We start from the raw sequence: 23,100 nt of genomic DNA, 5'->3' as shown, positions 1-23,100 counted from the left end.
CTGGCTACTGTTTGAGGCGTTCCTTTAATTTTATTTCCCTGCAAGAATTTTTTTGGAAGGAAAGGTGATCTACAGCTCTGCTGTTCAATCTGTTGAAGCTTTTAGGGTGCTGCATTTCCATTCTACGAATCTCCCTGCTTCCACCACTTTATTCCTCCTCTTTCTCTCCCTCTCCTCCTCAGCATAAAATATTTGGGTTTTGTAGAGTATTTCCAAGCTGGGACACCCATCATTCATTCCTGCAGAGATTGTGATACGTCATTAGATTGTCAGGCAAATCATAAAGTTTGTTCCTTGTGAGCAAAGAGAGTTCCCATGCAGCACCAGGGCTGACAAGTGTTAATTTTAAAGATTAGTATTTTGCAAAAAGAAGAGGAAAAAAAGTAGATGTCAAGAAGAAACCTGTGTGTTCCACGCTTTGCTTTGTGAAATGTGCACATATTAAACCAGAGTTTGCCAGAGAGAGTTAAAGGAAACCCAGCAAATTCAAACCCAAATTAAAAATGTGAATTAAATGATCGTCAGTCACACAATCATACAGTTTGAAGCTCAATGCACCAATTATTATGTATTATCATTGCATTTTTAATTAGTAGACAGCCCCATTTTGTGTATTAAAGTTTTTATTCCTTATTAAGAATTTTTTAAATCACAAAATAGTGTGGAAATATTTAGATAATAGAATTCATGGAGTGCTGGAAAATACTGAATATAAAGATTGATTTCTAATATATCACATACTAAACTGTTCTAAAACAGCTGGTTTCTTGCAGACAGGATTTATTTTTTTTTTAATAATTTAAGACAGCATAAGCTTGTATCAAGCATAAGCATTGTAACAAAAGTGCAACTTTTTCAGCAAATCCTCCCAAAAGATATTTAACTCAAAATATCATTAACACATATTTTTCTCCCTACAAAAATAGCATGTCAGACATCATTAATTGGATGTATTAACAACTATTTACATACAGCCACTCTGTAGGCTAGTAAGATTTTTTTTTTTTTTTGTAACGTTGTTTAAACACAGCGTTTGAGGCAAACAGTAGCAACAGCAGCAGCAGATGCACCAAACGGACTGACGGACCCCGGACACACACACACTCCTCGCCAGGCTGTGGTGTCTCACCTCTTACATAACATTCAAGTGAGATTTCTCACAGTGCTACCTTGGCAACAAACTAAAAATATCTAGGCAAGGTCTTGGTTTAAGCCTTATTATAAAAGCTTTATCTGTGTGATTATCTGGCGTCTGGTTTGTCTCCAGAAAGGGAAAACGCAGTATTTGAGCATGGGATGAGGGAAAAACCCATATGGGAAATTTACCCCAACTGGGTTAATCGTTTCTGGTTGCACAGCGAGGTGTTTACCTATGGCCTCCAGTTTGTGTCACTCGGAATTTAGGATAAAATGAGTTCAGGCTGACAAGCTGCTCTGTGTTTTCTTGGGGGAAGAGAAGGGGGTTTCTTTTTGTAGTTCAGTGCAGTAACATTCATTTTATACAGCAAAGTTTGTGGGGGGAAAAAAATCTCTCGGGAACATACTGAATTAAATAAAGATGGGGTGAGAACAAATGCACTTGCCACACCTGTATACCTTAGCCAAAAAAAAAAAAAAAAAAGAAATAAACACAAGGTTATGTAATGGGTCTGACCCTCCTTTCCTTGCACACCCAAAACTTGCTGGAGCCAGCGGCATCCCCGGGTGCTCAAGGCACTGCAGGTTTGGGCTCAGGGTGCATCCTCCACACTCCGGTTCTCCATAAAGTGCTAGCACAGGTGCTGGGCTCTGCCCTTCCTCCCTCGCCTCGTTCCCCGCCCTCACCCTGAACCCATCCAGGTCTCCCGGACAACAAGTGCAAGTTCCCAAATGGGACTTAGGGACACAATGTATAAACCCATTCCAAATAAGGTGCCACATTTAATTACTCTATATAGAGAGAGGAAAAAAAAAGTATCCTTACTATGTTTTCTTCCTTCTTCTTCTTTTTTTGTTTTGTTTTGTTTTCCTTATTTATGCATTTATAAAGCCAAACATTAAAAAAATACTGAGTAGCAAATTTTATCCTCGACGGTCCTCTGCGGGGGCCGCTCCGGGACCTGCCGCCCCGGCAGCGGGACTCCCCCGGGCCGGGCCCGGCATCCCGCGGCCGCCAGCTCCTGGCGATCACCGGCCCCGGCGACCCCTGCCCTCCGTAGGAACCCGGGGGCGCAAGTGCGGGCCCGACGGCCCCTCAGTCCGAGGGGAGGGCAGCGGCGGCGGGCAGCCCCCGGGGCGTCTCACGGGCCCTCGGCGCCGGGCTCCTGGGCGGCTGCGGGCTCGGGCTCCTCGCCGGGCTCGGCGGCGGCAGCGAAGGGGTGCGGGAGGTGGGGCGTCGGGGGCAGCCCGGTGGCGGCCGCCGCCGCCTTCTCGGGGCCGAGCACGGAGGAGAGGCAGGGAAAGGAGGCGGCGGCGGCTGCCGCGGCGGCGGCCGCCTGGGCCGGGATGCCCGGGTAGAGGAGCGGGATGGGGGCGGCGGGGTAGAGATACTTCTCCAGGCTGCTTTTATCCAGGAAGGGCTGCATGTAGGCGGCGGCGGCCGAGGGGGAGATGAAGTAGAAGGGCAGGCAGAAAGGGGCCGCCGCCGGCTGTCCGAAGGGGGCCCCGCCGCCGCCCGCCCCCAGGGCCATCAGCGAGCCCAGCAGGGCGGCGTCGGGTCTGACCAGCGCGGCCGCCGCTGCTGCCGCCGCCTCGGCTCCCCGCGCCGCCAGCCCCGGCGGGCCGGGCATGGGGCTCCCGCCGCGGTCCAGCTTCAGCCGCTTGGGCGCGGGGGGCACCTCGTCCCCCGACGGCTCCTGCTTGATGGCCAGGGCGGGCAGCGCTCCGGCGGCCGCCGCCGCAGGGCCGCGCTCGGGGCGCGCCTCGCCCTCCCCGCCGTAGCCGCTGTCCGTGTCCGTGTCGGTCTCGGCGCTGAGCTCGGCGGCGTGAGTCCGCTGGATGACGGGCACGCAGTTAGCCTGGCCCTCCGGCTTGTGGCCCGGCGCGCAGGGGGGGGCGGGCGGGGAGGAAGAGGAGGAGGATCCCTTGCTGAGGGGGCCCGGCGGCGGGGAAAGGAGCTGAGGGCCGGGGAGGAACTGCGACGAGATGGAGTGCAGGTGGCCGAGGAGCTGCGCGCATCGCTGCTCGCGGGGGGTCCAGCTCTCGAAGCGGGAGAGGTACTGCAGCACTTCCTTCGCGCACGTCTGAAAGCCCGAGTGGAAGGCGTCCAGGTCGGCCTGCACCGGAGACTTCATGGACCGCTCACCTGCGGGGGAGACCGAGCGGGGACAGCGTTTACCCGCGGCTCCGGCATGGAGTGCCCCGCTCCGCGCCTCCCCCTGCCCGCCCCTGGTGCGCCCCAGCGGCGCTGTCCCCCGGACCCCGCTTACCATTCTGCAAAGCAATTATCTTCTGGTGCTGCTGCTCTGTTAAGGCTGTTAGTGCTTTCAAGTGCTTCAAAGTCAGTTCCAGCACCACCGCTTTCTCCAGGTGTCCCAGCGTCTGCAAAGGCAAGGGTAGGGGGCGGCTTGGCTACCTCCCGGCACGTTTTGGCTACCGCCAAATGCGGCCTCCGTTAACTTCGGTGAGACCGGCTCCCGAGGCATTAGGGCCAGGACGACGGGCGGGCAGCAGTCAGGCAGCCCGGCGTCCCGGGGATGCGCAGCGGGCAGGCTGCCTGCGCCTGCATCCGCACGGGCATATACATTCCTGGGCACCTTACCGTTAGTTTCAGATGCTCGGGCAGTAAATCCTTCAGCTGGGCAATGCATTCGTTAATCCTGTCTCGCCTCTTCTTTTCTATCAGTCTATGTGGCAGTTTGTACGTTTCCTAATTAGCAAAACCCGGAAAAGCCAAGTGTTAGGCAGAGTCCCTCGGAACGCCGATCAAAACCAAAACAAATGTCATGCGGACCACATGCCGCGCAAATTATCGTCAAGGCACCGCTCTCCCCGCCGTGCCAGCTCGCTCGTAAACCCGCTTGTGATTCGGGGGGCAAGTTGTATGTGCAGCCCCCCGGGGATGCTCTTGGGAGCGAAGCTACTCTGTAAAATCCAGCGAGCCCAAATTAAGCGGTTAAGCGAGAAGAGAGCCCCAGAAACTTATCCTTACCTTGCTCTCGTCCCTCTTCACGCCTCTTTTGGGTTTGCACATATACAGGGCAGGGTAGTCCAGCCTGGAGAAAAACACAAAGATCCAGCATCGGCAAGTGCAGCGATAGCTTGCCTAGCACCTCCTCGAATGCGCACACGGGCGCCGAGCGCTCTGCCCGAAGGGCCGGCAAGGGCTCGCCCGGGGCCGCCAGCGGAGGGAGGCGGCGAGCCCCGCGCCCCGCCGGGGAGCCGGCGTCGCTCCCGGCGCTTCGCAGCACTTTCTCAAGAAGACGAAACGCCGTAGAGATACGAGACGGAGATAGTGCCCCGACGCCTTACCCTATAAAATCCCTATGCTCCAGTAGCTGCCTCTCCGGCAAGCGGGAGATTCCTTCATCCATGTCTGGCAGCGGCTGATGTTTCGTCGCTGCTTTTGACTGAGCCTGCGGGATGCTGAGATCAGTCTCGGGAGATCCGCGAGCGACGCTGCGCACATGCAGCCTCCGTCCCCCCTCTCCCGTGCAGTGGCCAAAAGTGTGCGGCGGTTCGTCCCCCCCCCCTCCAAGTGCCTCCGCCGCCGCTGCCGCTCCCCCCCGCCCGCCTTCGCTGCGCTCCCCGCGCACACGCCCGCAGCTCCCGCCGCCGCCGCGCCTGCCCGCGGGGCACGCGCGCCGCCAGCCAGCCCCGCACCCGGCTCACGTGCGGCGCGGGCGGGGGCGGGACCGGGGAGGGGACGGGGGGGGTCCCGCCGCCCGCCCGGGGCCGCCCTGCGAGACAGCGGCTTCCCCCCGTGTTACTGCTGCCGCCGCTGTCATCGTCAGCGTTACCGCCGTGATAATTGCCACTCTCACTGTGTTTTAATTATTTTTATGATTTTTCTAATTTGAATACTTATGAAATAATTTTACTTTTATTATTGTATTTATATATATATATTTTTATTTGCATCCGGGGAGGAGACCCGCCAGTGGAAAACGTGCCCACGGGATGAAGGGGGTAATAATCGAGCCCCTCTCTTGGGGGGTGAGGTTAGGGGGTCACGCTCGCCATACATTTTCTATAGATTTCTATAGGGTGCGTGGGCACGAACAGGCGCACGCACACGCGTGTTACTGCGCGGAGAGCTCCCTGGCCCGGCGCCGCCGTGCCGCAGCTCTCGTCCCCCGGAGCTCCCTCCCGGCCGCCGCTGCTCCCGGCAGCTCTCCCTCCCGACCTTTGGACGGGAGCCGGATCTGCCTGCAACGCCAGACCGCGGCAGAAGCGCTCCTTCTATACAGACGCACTCACGTATAGAGGCACATACATAGAAAAATATGTCTATCTCTAATGTAAACACATCTGGTGCTGGCGCTGACCTCAGGCAGCCCGCATCACTGCGGGGCGCAGGGGGTGACATTGGCAAAGGATTTGCACCGGTGCAGCGTGACCGGCCGCAGCAGCCCCGGGACGGGGCGGGGCGGGAACCCCCCCGCCCCCCCACCCGCGTCCCTGCGCGCCGGGCGCGCCCGCGCAGCCCCCGCTCCCCGCCGGCGGCGGCGGCACCGACAGCCGCCTCCCTAATCCCGTCTCACACTGGTACGAGCACAGGGCCGGCAACGTGACCCGACCTGCTGCCACATCACTGCCGCCGGGCTGCACCGGGCGGCCCTGCCCCGCCGCCCCCCGCTAGCAGGCGGCGGCACCGGGCGGCACCGGGCACCCCCGACACGGGTTACCGCGGGCCGTGCCCCTCCAGCCCCGGGCAGCCCCCCGGCCCCCGCCTCCCGCCCCTCGCCGGGCAGCCCGCCAGGACCCTCCTGCCAGCGGAAGGACGGGGTGCCCGAGGGAAGGGGATGCTCTTCTTTCCCGTGCCACGGCAAAGGCGCTGTCTGTGCGTGCGTGTGTGTCCCCGCGTGTGCGTGTCCCGGCCTGTGTGTCCCCGCGTGTCCCCGCGTGTGCGCCGTGCCTGCACGCCGGCGCGGCATGTGTGGCCCTGCAACGTGCGGGGTGTGCAGCGTGTGCGGGGAGCGCAGCGGCCCCGGCCCCACGTGCGGGGCGGGGGGAGCGGACACCCCCGATACCACCACCCCCTCTCAGCGCCGGGCTGGCGGGTTTCTCTCCGGTATTCCCGGCGGGAACCGCAGGCGGGAAGTGTCAGCTAAGGCGATCCATAGCGATGTGTTTATCCCCGCCGCCAGCGCTGACCGCTTGCTTTTCACTTGGTTTAGTTTTGCTCCCTCCCTTCCGCGGGCTCCGGCTCCTGACCTCCAAACCCGGGCTCCCACAGAATCCGGGCTGCAGGGGGAGGCGGGGGAATTACCCCAATAAATACCAAACACGCCCCCGCCTGCCAAAATAGAGACGGGAACCTCACATCATTCCTTTCTAACGGCCGTGCTTTACAGGTATTCTGATTCTGGCCAGAACAGAGTAACTCGTGATTTTTGTGTGCGGGGGGGCGGGGGGGGGGGGAAGGAGGTGGGGGGGGCTACCGAACCGCACTGCCCGTCTGTAAAGTGCGAATGAGGTTTTAGGAGCAGCGAAAGCTCTGATGAGGTGTTTGAGGCTCCTGCTTGGCAAGCAGCAAGCGGCACTGCGGACTTGTACAGCTCTCTCCCTGTTAACTTGATGGCATTTCCACACTGTCCGAAGCTAAACCGGGGACAAAAAAAATCACATACATTTGTGCCACGTGCGTAAAGGTTATAGGGGTGGGGGGTCAGAAGGAGAGGCTTATGGACTGCTACAGAGGAGGGTGGGAGAATCTGCTGCTGCTGCAGAAAGCAAATTGTTACACATGTTCACAGAGTCATAGAACATTCTGAATTGGAAGGGACTCACAAGGATCCTGCAGTCCAGCTCCAGACTCTGTACAGGACAATCCTACCAAGTGCCTGACAGCATTGTCCAAATGCTTCTTGAGCTCTGTGAGTCTTGATGCTGTGGTCACTTCACTGGAGAGCCTGTTCCAGTGCTCAACTTTTTCCTAATAGCCAACCTAAATCTCCCCTGGGACATTACCTTGGGTAAGCCTGGACTACAGAGCAGTTCCCTCGGGAAGGAGGACCACAGACTGCAAGGGAAACTTGCTCATCAAGGACATATTGGTTGCCCCATGTCAGTCATCCATGCTGGACATCTAAGGAAGAGCAGCAGGCTCTCTTGTTAGTCAGTGGAGAGAAAAAGGCAGCTTCAGTATGAAATATCCCTCCTCCTCACTGGACTGGTCCTTGGAAAAGTATCGAGAAAACAGCCCAAGTAAAAGGAGCCTGAACTAAAGCACCCTGAACTGGAGATCTTTTGGGGGAGTGCTGGCTAAAAAGGAGCTTGAACTCTGAAAGAAGAGACAATTCCCTGCAGGTGATTCCTCCCATGGGCAGGAAAGCAGGGCTTTGCATGGTTTCTGTAACTAACAAGCAGGGTGGGGAAGGGGCGGGGGGGGGGGGGGGGGGTGAGCATTTCTGGAGCAACCTCCTTGTAGAACACCTGGAACATTTCTGGAGCATTTCTTTGCCAGCTTCATCCTCTCTGGAACAACCTGCAGATCTTCAAATTATGGAAAGAATGTCAAGGGTGAGACTCAGCTTCTAGGAGAAGTCCTAATTCTGGGATTCCTCTGGAACCAAGTGGGAACGGAAATTGAAAATTACCAAAGACTTAAAACATGAGCCGAGACAGCTGGAGACTTTGCAAAAGGAGTTCAAGCAACATCTGGAAACTTCTAAGAGTTTTATAAGAGGTCACCTGGAGACAAGGATAAAAGACTTCAGTGTCCAGAGAGAGTGCAAAATTCTTCTGGAAGATTCACAGTTTAAAAAGGCAGGATGGATCAAAGAGGTGATCAGCAGCGTGAATATCATGCAAAATAATGTTTTCCAGAAAATAAGAGGCACAACAAAAGCTTTGGCCAATTTATAAACCAAGATGAACTACAGGAAAGAGTTAAGAAATTGAGAAAATCAGTGAGAAAAGGATATAAAAGGTTTGCAGGTTGCTGCAGGAAAAAACAGCCTCCTGCTGCAGACAAGCTGGCCAGCACACAGCCTACCACCATCATCCACCAGCATTTCCAGTCTCCAGGAGAAAGGAATCAGACTATTTGTCCCAGCTGAATCAGTGCAAAACCCATGGGTTTTGAGGAAAATACACCTGGGAGAGAAAAATGCTTCTTGTTCAGCTCCATCCATAACCACGGCATGAAGGAATGGCTCTGAAATGGGAGGCCTAGGAGCCAATTTGATGGGGTCAGCTCTTATGTCAGTGAGCACTTGCCTTCAGGAAAAGAGATTAAATTATCTAGTCTGGCTGTATGACTAGAATCACCCATCAAATTAGACAAAGCTCGTCAGCTGTGTGCCACAAAGTGGGGGACAAAAAGAATTCAGCTGAAGGATTATTTTGGTTGAATAACAAGGTATTCAACCAGGGGAAATTGGACATTGACCTAATAATAGATTTTTCAGTAAGGGGATGACCAGACTGAAATCAGGGAAAAAGGGAAAGGTAAGCACATAAAAATCTGAGCTGGGTCACACAAAAGGTCCTGGAGTCCTGGAGTCCAGGAGGACATGCTTTGGGAGGAGCAGACAAGCAGCATGGACACAGTGCAAGCTCCCTACACCAGTCTCCCACGTCCTGGTGGCTTGCAGGCAGAGATTTCTGGAGCCAGGAATGATACCTCAGTGTTTAATGGGAAATCAAAGATGCCCTAAGAGGCCAAGGAATGTGCCAAGTTTTTAAATGATGGGCTGCAGCAGAGCATTGGGCCAGTTAGCAGGCAGTGGTGAGAAGGTGGTCAGTCCTGTCAGCACAGTGCTGTGGCTCACGTGGGGACAAGAAAAGAGAACTTCCACCTCAAAGAGTACCACACACACCCAGCGTATGTAAAGCAAGAGAGACAGGGGCCATGCAAAAACAGAGCTGAGCTCAGAAGCAGAAATAAAATAACTTGAGTGTGGGAAGGTGGTGGGCCAAGACAAGACACAACGTGCAGCGAGTCCTTTGCAGAGTTGCAAAATGAGGAAATGGAGGGAGATCCAGCTGGGGGACAAAGCCAGGACCACGCTTTTGTGGGGGACTGGTGCAAAAACCTTACCAGGGGGACAATTGGTCACAGTCTGGTATACTTTGGCCCATCTTAGGCCATGTGAAATGGGTGATGCCAGAGATGGGCCAGTCTCCCAAACCAGCCCGTGGGCTAACGGTGACCAAGTTAATCAGTTAATAGTGGTGACAGGAGAATGTAGATACTTCCCAAACCTGGGGAAGTCAGAAACAAGGCACTGGAGCAATAAGTAAGGCATGGTGATGTCCCGATAAACACCAGGAACTGTGCCTTATCCCATCAGTTTGGAAATTCCCTTTAAAGGTGTGTTTCCAGTGAAGCTCTTTGTTTGCAGGTATCTGAGAACCTGTCCTTCCTTTGGGGACAGTAAAAAATAAAGGTGTCTCCACTCTGAGGTCACTGCCAGCCCTGACTGTTGGGAGAGTCTGAAGCCTGCCTGGAGTCCTGGGACCTTCAGAGACTCTTCCCCAACAGGTCAGTCAGACCTTGGGTATGTGCTACAGAAAGGATCTCCATCTGTCTGCTGGATGCCATCCAGGAACACCAACCAGGAACAAATAAAACAACTTTCCCCCTAAGTTCCCCCTCTGAAGTCCCTGGAAAGAAGCTCTGTCTGAGCATGAAGGCCCCTTGGATGATGGGTTCAGTTTGGTCAGTCACAAGAGATCTGAAATGTGTATATCAGCAGGCAGAAAAGACAAAGAAAAAGAAAGAAGAGAAAATTGCTTTCTCAGCAAAGCCAAGCTTGGCAGTTTAGTGATGGCTGGGGGCTTATGTAAAGCCCCAGCTGCACTGGAGAGGCTGGTGGGGAAGGTAGGGCACACCATGCCAACAGGAGGCCTTGGATGGCCTCAGCCTTCCAAGAGGTCTGTTGTGCTTAGGCTATTTATGGGTACACACCGAGACCTTTGAACAAGTGGTAGGTGCATGGACAACGTGGCCTGTGATAAGTTCAAGGCTGACACTCTCTAACTGGTCCCAAAGGAAAGGGAGTTGTTCCAAGAGCAGGTGACTTCAGCCTGCTGCACCAATGGTGATGGGGAATTTCCACTGAAAAAAGCAAAAGTGAGACTGCCCGGAGCTGGCCCGCTCCCCGGAGCTGCGGGTCCACAGGACTCTGCTCCTGTTACAGAAGGAGATGTGCTGTTTGTAGATGTGCTAACATTGCAAAACCTTGCTTGGGCACAGTGATAGAGGGAGAGCATTTCAGTGGCCAGCAGAATGAGATTTAGCAGTTTCCACCTGTGCAATTCTTGCCAGTGGTTAAATTTACTGATGAGCTCTGCTGGTATTTGCACAGGAGGAACAGTGTAATCAGTGTAATGATTTGTACAGGGGTGTAGGCCCTCATTCTGTGGGATTCCCAAATGCAATTTGCCCAAGTCTTTAGGAAAATGGCAATTTTGCAACTGCACAATTTACTACACCTCTGGTCGTTAAGTGGAGTAGCAGGGATGGGGAATCCAGGCAGAACCTTTGGGATGCAGTGCAACAGTGTCACAAAGAGTTGATTCTTCAGAGGGATAAATGCTTGTTTCCTCTCAAACCACTTGTGGATGTGCAAATACCTCCAGTTCACTCAGGAGAACCAAGGAAGGGAAGTGCCAGAGGAGAAATGTGGGCTCCTGAAGGTTCATCACGGAAAGAATCCTAGTAGGATACAACTAGAAAATGAGCTGGGAAACTCCACTGTCCTAGAGCACAATTACGTACATTTGGAGCACAGTGATGGATACCAAGTGAAAAGCATTCTGCTCATGGTAGAAAAGTCTGGAGTGAAAGGTCAAATAAGGCATAAAAGTTCTAGTGCATGAAAACAACCTATAGAGCCCATTGTTAGGTGGTGTGTGGAGCAGGAAGTTCTGAGATTATTATTTTAAAAGCTGGAAAATGTTTTAAGCCACACTGTGTTTCTGTGCATTTCCAACAAGCCTTAGCTAAGCTAAAGGAAAAAGTCCTACATTGGTTAAGAATCAGGAAGGATGTAGAAAATGCATGCAGGAGATGAATGCCCCTATTGCAAATAACAGTCCCACAGAAACTCAGAGACACCCCATGAAACAGTATCTGACAGAGTCATTCCATTAATGGGCTGCATTGCCTGGTCCTTGGGTTTCTGTCTGGAGCAGATTCTAAAGGCTGCAGACTATTTCACAAAATGCCCTGGAGCTTGTCTGCTAGGACACCAGTGCCACATGTCCAAGTGAAAGACGTCCTCTCCCTCCAAGTCCTAGGAGGTACGGGAGGATTGCACAAAGCTCGAGGGAGAAACTCTGAAGCCAGAACTTTTCAGCAGATCTGTGGGGTGGTTGGGATCCCTAAAACAGTTCCATGTGACCACAGCCTGAAGGGTTGGTAGGATATTTTTTTTTTTGCAGACTCTTCTAGTCAAGTGGCTTGCTCCTCAGAACTGCCTGAAGTAACACCCAGCATATTCCAGTCCTTTGGGGAGGCTCCAGGAGAAGCAAAGCACTTCCTCACCATTTTGATGGAAACCCAAGGCCTTCTGCATGCCTTTTTATGGACTTCTGGGAGAAGAAGAAAGAGTTTTGGGTCATGCATAGAAGCACATGTTCCTTTTTTTTTTTTTTTTTTTTTGTAATCAAGTGGAAATCTGGGATATTTTACCATCTTAGTGTGAAAGTCTTTAAAAGGATAAACCTAGAGCAACACCATTGAACTTGCTGTATAAGGCCATATGGTACTGAGTTGGATATTTATGGTGGTTACACACTACAGTGGAGTCCCAGGCTGTCACAAGGCCCATTAGAAAATGTAGAGGAAAACAACAAACTGGGCAAACAAAACTTCAGGATTTCACTCTTCCTCTGTCCTTCCTTCACTGCAAATGTAGCTGTGGAAAGCTGAGGCTGGAGAATTTGAAGAACAGATCCCCTTCCTCCCTGCTAGCTCCAAAGGGGCAGAGATTTGCAGGAAGACTTCAGGCAGCTGGGAGTGGCTGCCTGGAAGGAAATCAAGGAGCAGAAAACTGCGAGAAAGGGGACTATAAATGTTTTGGATTAGTGATAGGAAAATACCTTCCTGAAGCACACTGTGTAATTACAGTAAATAAGAATGTGTCATTCATCACTTCTTAAATTATTTTCCCTCATTCACAGGATGGTGGGCTTATTAGAGCCTTGTCATTTTGAGCTCCTTCAGAAAAAAGGAGGAGGCTGAGAGGTCAGATGTGGCAGGGAAGCCAAGTCCTTCTAAATCCAAGTGTGCAGGACAGGTGGGACAGTCTCCTTCCCCTATGAAACAGAAACCACCCCATTCCAGACACTTGGCTGCAGACAGGTGAGTGCTAAGATGATGTGAGAGAAGTCAGAGGAGAAGCCCAGTGTGTGTTTTTGGGTACAGGTGCTACTTGGAGCCAGCTGGCTCGGAGCAAAGAGCCCAACTGCTGTTGTATGAGTCCTCCTGGGTTCTGTTTAGGAAGGGCTGAGCTTTTTAGCTAGAAGGACAGGAAGAGAAATGAGGGGATCTGTTGGTGCCTGTCTGCTTCAGCCACCACCCCAGATGTACCTGGAATGTGCAAGCAAGGAGAAGTCCTCTGCATTGTATAAACAGCACTGGACTGGAAAGCCAAAGTATTCCATAGGCATAGGCACCAACGGCAGTCCAGCCCCAGACCACAAGCAGGACAGCACACAGCTCAGCACAGACACTCAGGAGAAGGAACAGGCATGTGGGATGATCACTAAAACCCACTGTTGCAGTGGGAAGGATAAGTCAGCCCTTAGACCCATCCTAGCTTGTCAGGACGTATCCAGGATACCTCTGGACCTTGTACCAGCTGGGAAATACCCCCTCAGCCATTCTGCCTGAATTCCCTGCTCTCTTCAGCATGCCCTTTGCTCCCAGACCAGATGGCAGCATGGTCCCCTGTGCTGGCAGTGCTCCCTGGGGTGTGCAGTGCCACAGGGAGCTACCCCACGGTTCGTGGGGCTCTGAAGCTCTTGGAAATCCTGCTTGCAGGGTCCCTTGCCCGCGGGGTTATTCCCTTCCCCGGTGTTTCACCAGGCTGCTGCAGCCGGGCGGGAGCACCGCCTGCGTGCGAGCAGTGGTGGCGGCAGGCTGGCAAGCCTCCCTTCTTCACAGGGAGACTCTCCTCCCCCCGACGAGCAGGTTTCCAGACAGCTGCCTTTTATGAGGGCAGATTTCAGGAAGGCTCTAAAACCCAGCCTCGTTTAGCTCATCTCCCAGTGCTGCGCTCTGTGTCCTGCTGGGGAGGCATCGCATGACCCCTTCCAGCTGCCGGCAGCCAGGCTTTCAACGTGGCAAGGGGCCGGGCTGTGTCTGGGCAAATGTTTTCTTTGTGCGGTCAGAAAGCTGGGCTGGGCAGAGGCGCCTGCCCGAGGCACATCCTGACAATGAGCCCCTGCCCACCCAGGCCACGCTGGGTCCCGATCTCCCACGTTGATGGCAGGCACAGCGAGGGTGGCAGTCACCCTGGGTCTTCCCCGGGCGTAGTGCTTTTATCTCAGGAGCAGCAGGGACACTCACCCTGGTGGGGAGGGATGCAGAGTGCTGGAAAAAGAGCCCAGGGTGCACCACAGGATGGGGACAGTGCCACCCACGCGGCCCACCTGGGGGATGTGCTGGCACCCGCTGCCTCTATGGTTTGGCTTTAGTGTTGGCTCCTGGGCAGACGGTGGGGTGCAGCCTGTGCACCCCACCAGGGACCCCTGTCCACAGCCAGGCATTGCTGAGACTGCAGTTCCACACACACACCCCCCCACAGCTGTGGGGGTCCGGATCACCTTTGCATAAAACTGCTTTGCATCCCAGACCCCAAGCACAAACCTGCCGTGCCTGCTGGTGGCCTTGGCAAAGAGAAAGGCATTAAATCACCAAACCCAAGGCTTCAGCATGTGCCCATTAAAGCTCATGAATTTATGTCGAAGTTAGAAAAGGTCTGTGTTGTGCAAAGGTCAGTGCTCTGTTTTATTGCCCTTTGCTGTCCTTCCAAGGTGTGAGGAGGAAGCCATAGGCTGGAGGGGTGTGGGACTCATGGAAGTGAGCGGGTGAGGTGTGACATCCGAGCCAGGCACCGCAGTGGGCGACGCTCGCCCCACCCTCCCGCTCAGAGCAGGGCAGGCAGCAGGTCCCCACAAATCTGCTCTGCTGCTAGGAGAAGAAGCCATGCAGCCATTTCAATATTTTCTTTGAACTTTACTCTGTGACTTTTCTAAAACAGCTGTGGCCAAAATCCAGCCCACGGAACTTGGCACAGTGTCCAGGCCCTTGCAAGGAGGTCTCACTTGTGGGATTTCCTGTATGGTACAAACCACTCTTTAAAACCCCCAGTGTGTGAAGTCTTTAGCAAGGCAATAAGACCTTGACCAGAACAGTTTTTTCCTGAAGATCAGAGGCACGGTGAGGTACAAACACCAGCACCTGCCCTTGGAGCTGAGCTGAGGTGTGGGAGCTCAGCTGGGCAGAGTCAAGCAAGCAGGACCCCTACCACATCCCTATTCATACCCATCCATGGCCAGGAGACTGGAAGTAGATGATTTTTAAGGTCCCTTCCAACCCAGGCTGTTCTATGATCCTGTGATTCCTCAGCCCCACAAACCTGAGGGAGACAAGAAAGCTTAGAGTTTTTTATTACCTTCCCATTTTGCAGATTAGCGTTTTCATTCCTGTTATATTTTTCATTTTAAACACCTTTTTTTGGTGCAGCCAAAACCATTCAGAGGAGTTTCTTGAAGCTCTGCAAAAGGGGGACAGCAGCTGGGTGCTGGCAAGTGCCTGCAGCAGGACAGTGTGTCTCCTTTATGTCTCCATCTTCTGTGAGGCCAGTCCATCACTCCCAGGAGCACTACCCTCTACAGCTGGGTTTTTCTGGCCTCGTTTCTGGGGTTGACCACTGCAAGAGTCCCCTCAAAGCACTTGCATGCAGCTCAGCATGGCAAAGTCCACGCTGGCACCAGCAACAAATTCCAGAATCAGGCAAATTTCACATCTGTATCTTCATGCCTGGGGAATTCAGGACAGATGAGATAAGAAGCAGAGACTTTCTCCATAGAGGGAGGAGAAAGACCCCAGCAAGCCACACTGATATCAATCACTCTGCTTTTGCCACTGTCTGGCAGTTGGAACCCTGGCAATAGGAGAGCTGGAGGCAGTTTCCAGCATGGTGCCTTAGGGACCTATAATCAAAGTTTTGATTATTAGCGTAACATGGGTCATAAAGAGGAAATAGAATGAAATAAAATGAAAGTGCAGCTATCAGCTTCCCTTGAGTTTAGCTTGATCTATTTTAATTTAAATGGAAAATGCCACATAACTTATCTCTAACACTCTAAAACCCTAGTAAGAACATCTTGCCAGCGCTAGATAGTGGCATGTTTTAGCAGCAATATGATGGACATAAAGCTCTTTAATACACACAGAAAACCAGACCTCAAATGCTCTGTGAAGAAAATCATTTGGGCCTTGTCAAGAAAATGGGGAGCTTGGGGCAGGGAGAAATGCTGGCACAGAGTACCATCGTGTACCTTGGCACCTTTTTATCTGTTTCTGGAAGTTCTGAATGGCAAGAATAGAAAATATCCATAGCAAAGGTGCTGTGAGGCAATTGTGTGCACGTGAAGTGTTTCAAAAGCCCCGGGAGCCTTGCCCAGCTGTCACAGAGTGACCTCGGGCAGGGAGTCATTGCCATGAGCTCCCAATGTCCCTTCAGCAAAACAGCTGGAGGAGCTTTGCTCCAGTGCAATTTGCACTGCAGGTCCTGAGAGCAAAAGCTCTTGGTTTGATGGGTTCCTCCAAGATTATGTTCATGACAGATTGCAAGCGGAATAAAATTCCTCTTCCCCTAAAAAAGGCTTTGGAGAGGTGTGCAAGGTTTGTCTTCTGGAAATGCCCCCTCACGTGCGGCTGGCACCCAGCTGGCAGGGACCATCCCCGTGTCCTTGTGCCATGGCCCTGGGAAGGCAAACCTCCTCCAGCTCCCACCAGCGCACTCGAGTCCCCACTCGATGTGGAAAAGCGCCGGGATGGTGTGGAGAGCGCAGCCCCAGCGCCTGGCACCGATATCAAAGGCAGGTACGTGCCCTTATTTGCCACTCAGGCAGCTGCGGGACGGCGCCGCTTCCCTCTGCAGGGGGAAGCTCGTGCACAGGGCCGGAAGCCATCATGGAACAGCCAGCTCAGGAAGGGGCCAGGGCCAAGATTTTGTTTTTAACCTGTTTCTTGTTTATTTAAGCCTTTGAGGAAGACGAATAAAAGCAGCCAGTGAGCGAGGCGGGCGGTGTTGCAATCGGAGCTGCGTGTGCTGGCCGGGTCGCGGCGAAGGCGGCCCGCGGGACAGCGGACGCCTCCTGTCCGGCCGCTCCTGGGCCCCACAGACCCAGCAGCAGCTTGCACAGCAGCCAGGCTGCTCAGAGAAGGTGTCCTGAGCACATCCAGCAGCAGCTGGTGCTTTGGCTGGCTGCAGGAGAGCTCTGCTGCCTGCCAGGCAGCGCCGCGGGATCAGGGCGCTGGAGCTGCTGCTGCTGAAGGAGGAATTGGAGGCACAGATGTTTTGGTTACTCTTAAAGTAAATCGTTCCCTTTTGCAGAGAGGCATCAGTCCCAGATGCCTGGTCCCAACTAGGGCTGCCTGTGCCACAGGGCTCGCTGCCTCCTGCCCCGAGCACAGACAGGCCAGTCCTGCAGAGCTTCTGTTCCTCTGTGCAGTGCCAAGAGATGTAGCACTGCCATCTATTTGATGCTGCAATGGGACAGCAGCAGATTTGCCATGATCAGCCAATTTTCGTTGCAGTTCACATCTCCCTTGCCTCGTTCATGCTCCCTGGTTTGGGCTCCAGGTTTTGCTAAGGGCAAATTCGTGTTCCATCAGAGCAATGCTCACCAGTGAGAGCAGTGGTCCAGGTATGGGCTGTGGGGGAATGTCTGCTCCTCTCTCCCATCTGCACCAGCTGCTGCTTTCCCTGTCTGCAATCACAGTGCCCTGGTTTGGGAGAACACTGCTTTGGGAACCCCCAACTATTCCCACCAGGTCTCAGCAACATGGCGCTGGCAGCTGGGACTGGGATCACTGGGGTGGAATTTGAACCAGAATTTGACAGTAGAGCTGGGAGATAAACCCACAGTTTCCTATTGCAGTAAATGTAGACTCAGGTAGAGGTATCTTGTCAAGATACAAGAGATATCTTGTATCAGGCAGAGGATTAGTGCCTGTTTGAAGTCATCCTGTTTTTTAAGAAGGTAAATAAGATGTAAAAACTGGATTAAGTAAGAATGTCACCATGGGGAGGGTCTGACTGGGGCTTGGGGTCAAAGTACAATGTGTGGAATAAAGTGAGAACATTATGGCTTTGGATCCTCTAACTTTCATCAGTAGGAGTTACCTTCCTATGTTGTTTTAGAAGGACCCATAAAGGGCACTTGGTTTAACCCATTTCAAAAAGCTCTAAGCCAATGTTAGGATGCTTTTCTGAAATGCTCCGTTCCCCTAAGACAGTGGATAGACATGTCATAATCTATTTGTAATTCTCCTTCCAAGTTTGCTTAAAAACTAAATGAAGCCATTTCAGAAATTCAGCTGACCAAAAAAACCCAGCTCTGGCCAGTGATTCCAGGCTAAGCTAATGCAATTATCATTCTTATCCATATTGTCATGCAGTTAGTCCCGCTGAGCCTAGCACTCAACTGTCCTGATTTTTCATCATAAATTCTCTTTGTTCCTCTTCAAGTATTACTCCTGATTAAGGTCTGTGATTTGAAAACCTTAATGTCAGATTTTAAAGTGACAGCTGATTTTTCTTTGAGCAAGTTTGTTTTGTATGGATAAGCTTTTACACAGCATTGACATATTTTTGACTCCTCTTTACCAGTTTCCTTTGTAGATACTCTTCTTATTGTCTCTGAAAAGATTGTTGAGCTTGTGCTCTCAGAGATGGTAACAAACCCTCTTGCAGGTGTTGCTGTGCAGCGGGGGGCAGACATGAAATGGAAGCAGGCACCAGGAATGCAAATTCCCGCTGCAATTTGGGTCACATGTCCAAAGGGAATTATAATTCCTCACATGCTTTCTCACGCAGCAGGACACAGGACCAGAGGGACTGCTGCCTTGGACTGGGCTCCCAGCTCATCTACTCTGCTCTCTTCTCTCTGAAGGTGCCCAGTTGCAAAGTCCTGTAAACCCAGAGCGAGAAACACCAGAATGGCCGATCCTAACTTGCCTATAGGAAAATATTTTCCTAACCCTAGGCATATATCACTTGGCATGCCCCCTGAAGAGCTCTGGTTTATATCCCTTCTGCTTGATTACCTCCAATGAGGTAACCCTGGAGGTATCCACAACCTTTATAAATGCCCATGCATTTTTTTCAGACCTCCTGAGCTCTGCGTCTCGGCAATCTCCGGTGGCAGTGAATCCCAATCTCGCAATGCTCTGCTGAGCACATCCCCATTCCTCCTGCCATTCACTGCTCATTTTTAAAATCAAATCAAGCATTCCCATTCCCATTCCTGGACTTTCTTGCCCCAGCCTCCCTCGGGCTTTGCTCTCTGTATCTCTCTGTATCTCTCTGTATCCATCAGTCAGTACCACCTTTATTAATATTCCCTTCCACCCCATGATCCACCTTTGAACAAAAGCTTTCCAGCCCTCTTGAGCAGGAATTTCTTTGGCCCTCGAGGCACAGAATTACCTGCCCTCCAGTCCATCCCTCTCCCTCCTTTACTGCTCCTCACCAGGACTGCAGGTGTGGTGTGGATTATTTTGAAGTCTGGGCATAGGGATTCAGGACTCACACTATGGATAAAACTGTGCTGAAATCAGGAGCTGTCTCAGCCAAGGCACTGAAAAGATTTGCTTTTTTTACCCTGCTCTGGGCCAATACCTACAGCAGGGACATCAGCCAGGGCCTGGCAACTCCTGCCTGCAAGTATAATTTCACCCTGGCAAGCCACACTCCCACCTTCACCGTCCCTGTGTCACTGAGGCCATTGACCTGCCTGTACCAGGACTCCTTACACAGCTGCACAAGGCCTCACTTGCACCAGAAACGTAATTTTGTGTAGAAAAATGTATGTCCATAAACCCTGGTTGGGATCCACAGTGCTGGCAGTGGGCAGTCTGCTCTCAGCCATTCTGGTGGATGAAACAGGTGTAAAAAAAATAGGAGAGGGATTATAAGAGCTATTACAGCCATCAGAGAGACAAAAAATTTAATCTAGCACAGACAAGATACTCACATGGCACATGGAGAGCCATTGGAGTAAGGACTTGATTGGCAGCATCCTTTTGATAGTGCCTGTGAGAGCGAAACAATCCTTCAAGTGTTCCCAATTCAGCTGTGGCTGCCCAGAGGAGAGCTGGGCCCTGGAGAGCAGGCAAAGCCAGCAGGGAGCTGCCAGAAAACACTGCTGTCACTGCAGAGGAGGCCCTCTTGTTGCCTGTTTAAGCTGCTCATGGATGCCTGAGACAAAAGGCTGGTTTTGCTTTTTGCCTTGTAGCTGGAGCTCAAGGTTGGACACTCCCGGAGCAGGGGATGTCCAAGGGCACGACTCCCTCCCTGTGACTGCACCCATATAAAGTGGTCTGTGCTGGCAGGAGGCAGATGACAGTCACAGATACCACTGACATAATTTTAAGGCTGGGTGAACACACTGCAGCTGGAAAAACATACACACAAAAAAAGGCATTTACACACCTTGTACAGGCAACTGCACTATAGGCAGCTCTGGTCAGGATGTTTGCTTTTCAAGTTACTCAAGACATCCCATTATACAACCCCCTTTTCAGTACACTAAAGCTTTGCCAAGCATTTTGAGGTGATATTTTCCATGCTGTATGGCTGCCTCTGACATCTTTGAGGGAAAGATCCAGCCAAATGGGCTGGGCCAACACCTGGCATCAAGCACAAGAGGAGAGGGCAGAAGAAACTGTTTTGCACCACATGAAGTGCTTCTGGTGACCTTTTTGCTGAATGGCTTGAGCGTAGCCTTGCTTCAGAGCAGGGGTTTGAAATTTGGCACAAGGGCTCAGTGCCCTGTCAGGGGTTTGCCATGGGTCTTTCCACTGCCTCCCACCCTGCACCACCTCCCTGCTGCTGCCAGTCCCTGCATTGTCTGAGGTGTCTCACCTGGCACCTCCTGGTTTTACAGCCCTGCTAATGAGCCGTGGGACTGTCAGGGTGGCACGAGACCATGGGAATTCTGTCCTTTTGTGATTTGAAAAGCTACATTCAGAAAGTTGGGCTATAAATTATTACAGCTGCACAGTGAATTATTGAGAGGTTTAGAAGTGCCAAGATTGAACTGACCTGTGCAAATTCAATTCACTGTCCAAAGCTGGTTTGAAAGAGATATCTGTTGCTGCTTTCTTCATCCCACACAGCTGGCCTTTCCATCTGAAGTTTCTTGTAGTTTTAGTTACAATGCATTAATAACCCCCATCCTTTTGGTGCTTTTTTCAACATAGCTTGAACTGGTAGTTCCATATTTGAAAGCAGTTGAGATTTCATGAATGGTGTTGTGCATCCTAAAAGAAATACTCTTCCTTGCCTCTTGTGCAGCAGTGACATGGAAGAGATGTTTAGGAGAAGGCCCAACGCTTTGCCATCAACCCCCAATTTTTGTCTGGATACCTGAGAGCTCCCAGGCTAGCACTGATGGGGCAGAGCTCTGTGAATGATGGTCCTGAATCACAGGATGGTCAGTGGGTTTTCAGCCACATGGACAGCCCATTGTAACTCTCTCTCTGTTGTCTCGTTGTGTGTGAACTGATTTTTATAAATGTCACCGTAACAGTGCCACATGAGATGAGCAGGAAACTGAAGTTGAAATTTCCCTGGGCATAGTGTTTCTAATATCCAGCTAATAACTCCTCTGCAGCAGAGGAATTAAAGGCACGAGTGACCTTGTTGTAAAGGCACTTGCCTAGGCTCAGATGGCAGGAGGACAGCTCCCATTCCTGCCACAGGCTCCCTGCCTGACCTCAGACAGGCCTCAGCTCAACTCACCAGGCACATTTAGGGATGCACATCCCATTGGCATTACCTGCAGGCAACCAGAGCACCCTGTGGATCTGCTACAATGAGGATCCTCAAGAGAGCCTTTCTCTCATCATGTGGACAGCCTCTGTCCCCTCCTACACCGCCAGTTCCCTGCACACCTTGCCAGGCTGGGCACTGAGCTGTGCTGCTTTGCTCTGCTCACACTGTGAGACTTCCCAAAGGAAGAGAAAGGGCCTGGAGAGAAGGATGAGTCCACAGCTACAGAAGGAGATTCTCTGGAATTAAGGACCATTACCAAATATTGAGGAAGCCCATGGGTGCGGTGGACTGGGATGAGATAGAATGAGGTAGAGGAGAACCTTGCTTCAACACAGGTCCTAAGGAATGGATAAGAAGAGATTGATCCAATAAACACAGAGGATCTCTGGCAGGAGGGAGATAGAATGAGGTAGAGGAGAACCTTGCTTCAACACAGGTCCTAAGGAATGGATAAGAAGAGATTGATCCAATAAACACAGAGGATCTCTGGCAGGAGGGAGTGGCACGACAAGACAATCGCAGCAGCATCTTTGGCTCTACTGTGCTTGTTAGAAGACTGTGCTTTCATCATTGCTCCATTATCACAGTTTCCCTTGCAGTTAGTGCACAGCTCCATGGATCTCAGTTTTAACCTGTGGATTCCTGAGGGACTTGTGCAGGTGAGGAGCCTGACTGTCTTAGGTGCAGCCAATTTTGTGGGTAACACTGATGTGGAGTGAGCGGCATTCACAGCTAATTAAAAGTGCTACACTTTAAAATAATTTCTGCTAATTACAAAATCTTTAGCAGCACTATTTTAACTACATTTTCCATGTTCCATGGGGATTTGAACTCTGTTAATTTTGCACTTACTCTCTTGGCACCATTTAGCATATCAAAATGGCCATGAAATTAAAAAATCTTAGCCATTTTTACTTCTCTAGAAATTAATGCTAGCGGGAGCAGGAAAGAGTTTTGCTGCAGGAAAAATGTGACTAAATTCAAGTTCTTTTCCCCTTTTTTTCCCCACAAAAGGGCATTATATTATAGTGCTGACTGACCCAGAGGAGGACAGGAGCTGCTCTGGGCACAAGCTGTGATTGCCGTGCCAGGAGGAGGATGCACAGGGCCACAATGCCTTGTCCCATAAGGCTGGACAGTGAGTTAGTGCTAAATGACATTCTCTTGGCCTCACAATGAGTCAGTACCTGTCAAAATCAGTACCCTGGTGTTTTAACTCCCACTCTGGGTGCTGGCCACTGAGATGCAGCAATGTCAGACACCAAACCAGCATCAGAATGAGCACTGGGCCTCAAGTGTGTCGTTCCCAGGTTCCTGTTCTGCCTCACAAACTACACTGCTGCCCCAGTAAGACAGAAATGTCCTTTAAAAAGGGTGAAAAAGAGAGGGGGAATGTGAGACTTCTCTTTAGAACCAGGCAGAGTGCATTTGCAGGGTCCTGACATGGTCACAGCAACCCAAACACACAAACATCACTCTGTGAATTTGCAAGAAAAATGGTTCCATTATTTAGCAATGGAATCTCCAAATCAGAGTCTGACAGTCACTCTGAAAAACGATATAAACATTCAATACAAGAACCGTCAAAAATACATCAGATGTTATTTTTTTTAACTGAGAGGGAAGACTCACATCATTCCACTGAATGCATGTCTACACAGATCAATGTCAGCTCTTTTTCACCAGCTACTCCTAACTGTGTGCATTTATTCCTGTTCTTGGGCCTTGGTGACCTAGCCACTGTGGTGGCTTTGTTCTGCATGCTCTAATGAAAATCAATTCTGGGTCTTTCTCTGGAGCACATGGCACACAATTTCCTAGTCCTGTATCATCCACCCAGCACCCTGTGAGTGGCCCTGCACACAGCCCTCGCTGGCAGCCTCTCTATCTTCTCCCTGTTTGGAACAAGGGGATATCCAGGAGAGTTATCAGC

At 51.7% G+C, this 23,100-nt stretch overlaps 1 protein-coding gene across 1 annotated transcript; it reads right to left on the bottom strand.

Moving 5' to 3' along the window:
- Nucleotides 1-598: 598 nt before the first annotated feature.
- On the bottom strand, nt 599-4,649 carry BHLHE41 (basic helix-loop-helix family member e41). The gene is made up of 5 exons (XM_084205394.1): nt 4,450-4,649; nt 4,130-4,193; nt 3,740-3,847; nt 3,408-3,519; nt 599-3,283 (listed from the first exon to the last, which is right to left on the bottom strand). Exons 1-5 carry the CDS (start codon nt 4,509-4,511, stop codon nt 2,280-2,282), a joined length of 1,350 nt encoding a protein of 449 aa, XP_084061520.1. The 5' UTR covers nt 4,512-4,649; the 3' UTR covers nt 599-2,279.
- Nucleotides 4,650-23,100: the final 18,451 nt, after the last annotated feature.

The sequence above is a fragment of the Fringilla coelebs genome, assembly GCF_963513975.1.
Source record: "Fringilla coelebs genome assembly, chromosome: 5".
In the NCBI taxonomy this organism is placed as follows: domain Eukaryota; kingdom Metazoa; phylum Chordata; class Aves; order Passeriformes; family Fringillidae; genus Fringilla; species Fringilla coelebs.
Note: the sequence above shows the minus strand (reverse complement) of the source record. Positions and strands in the feature narration are given on the sequence as shown.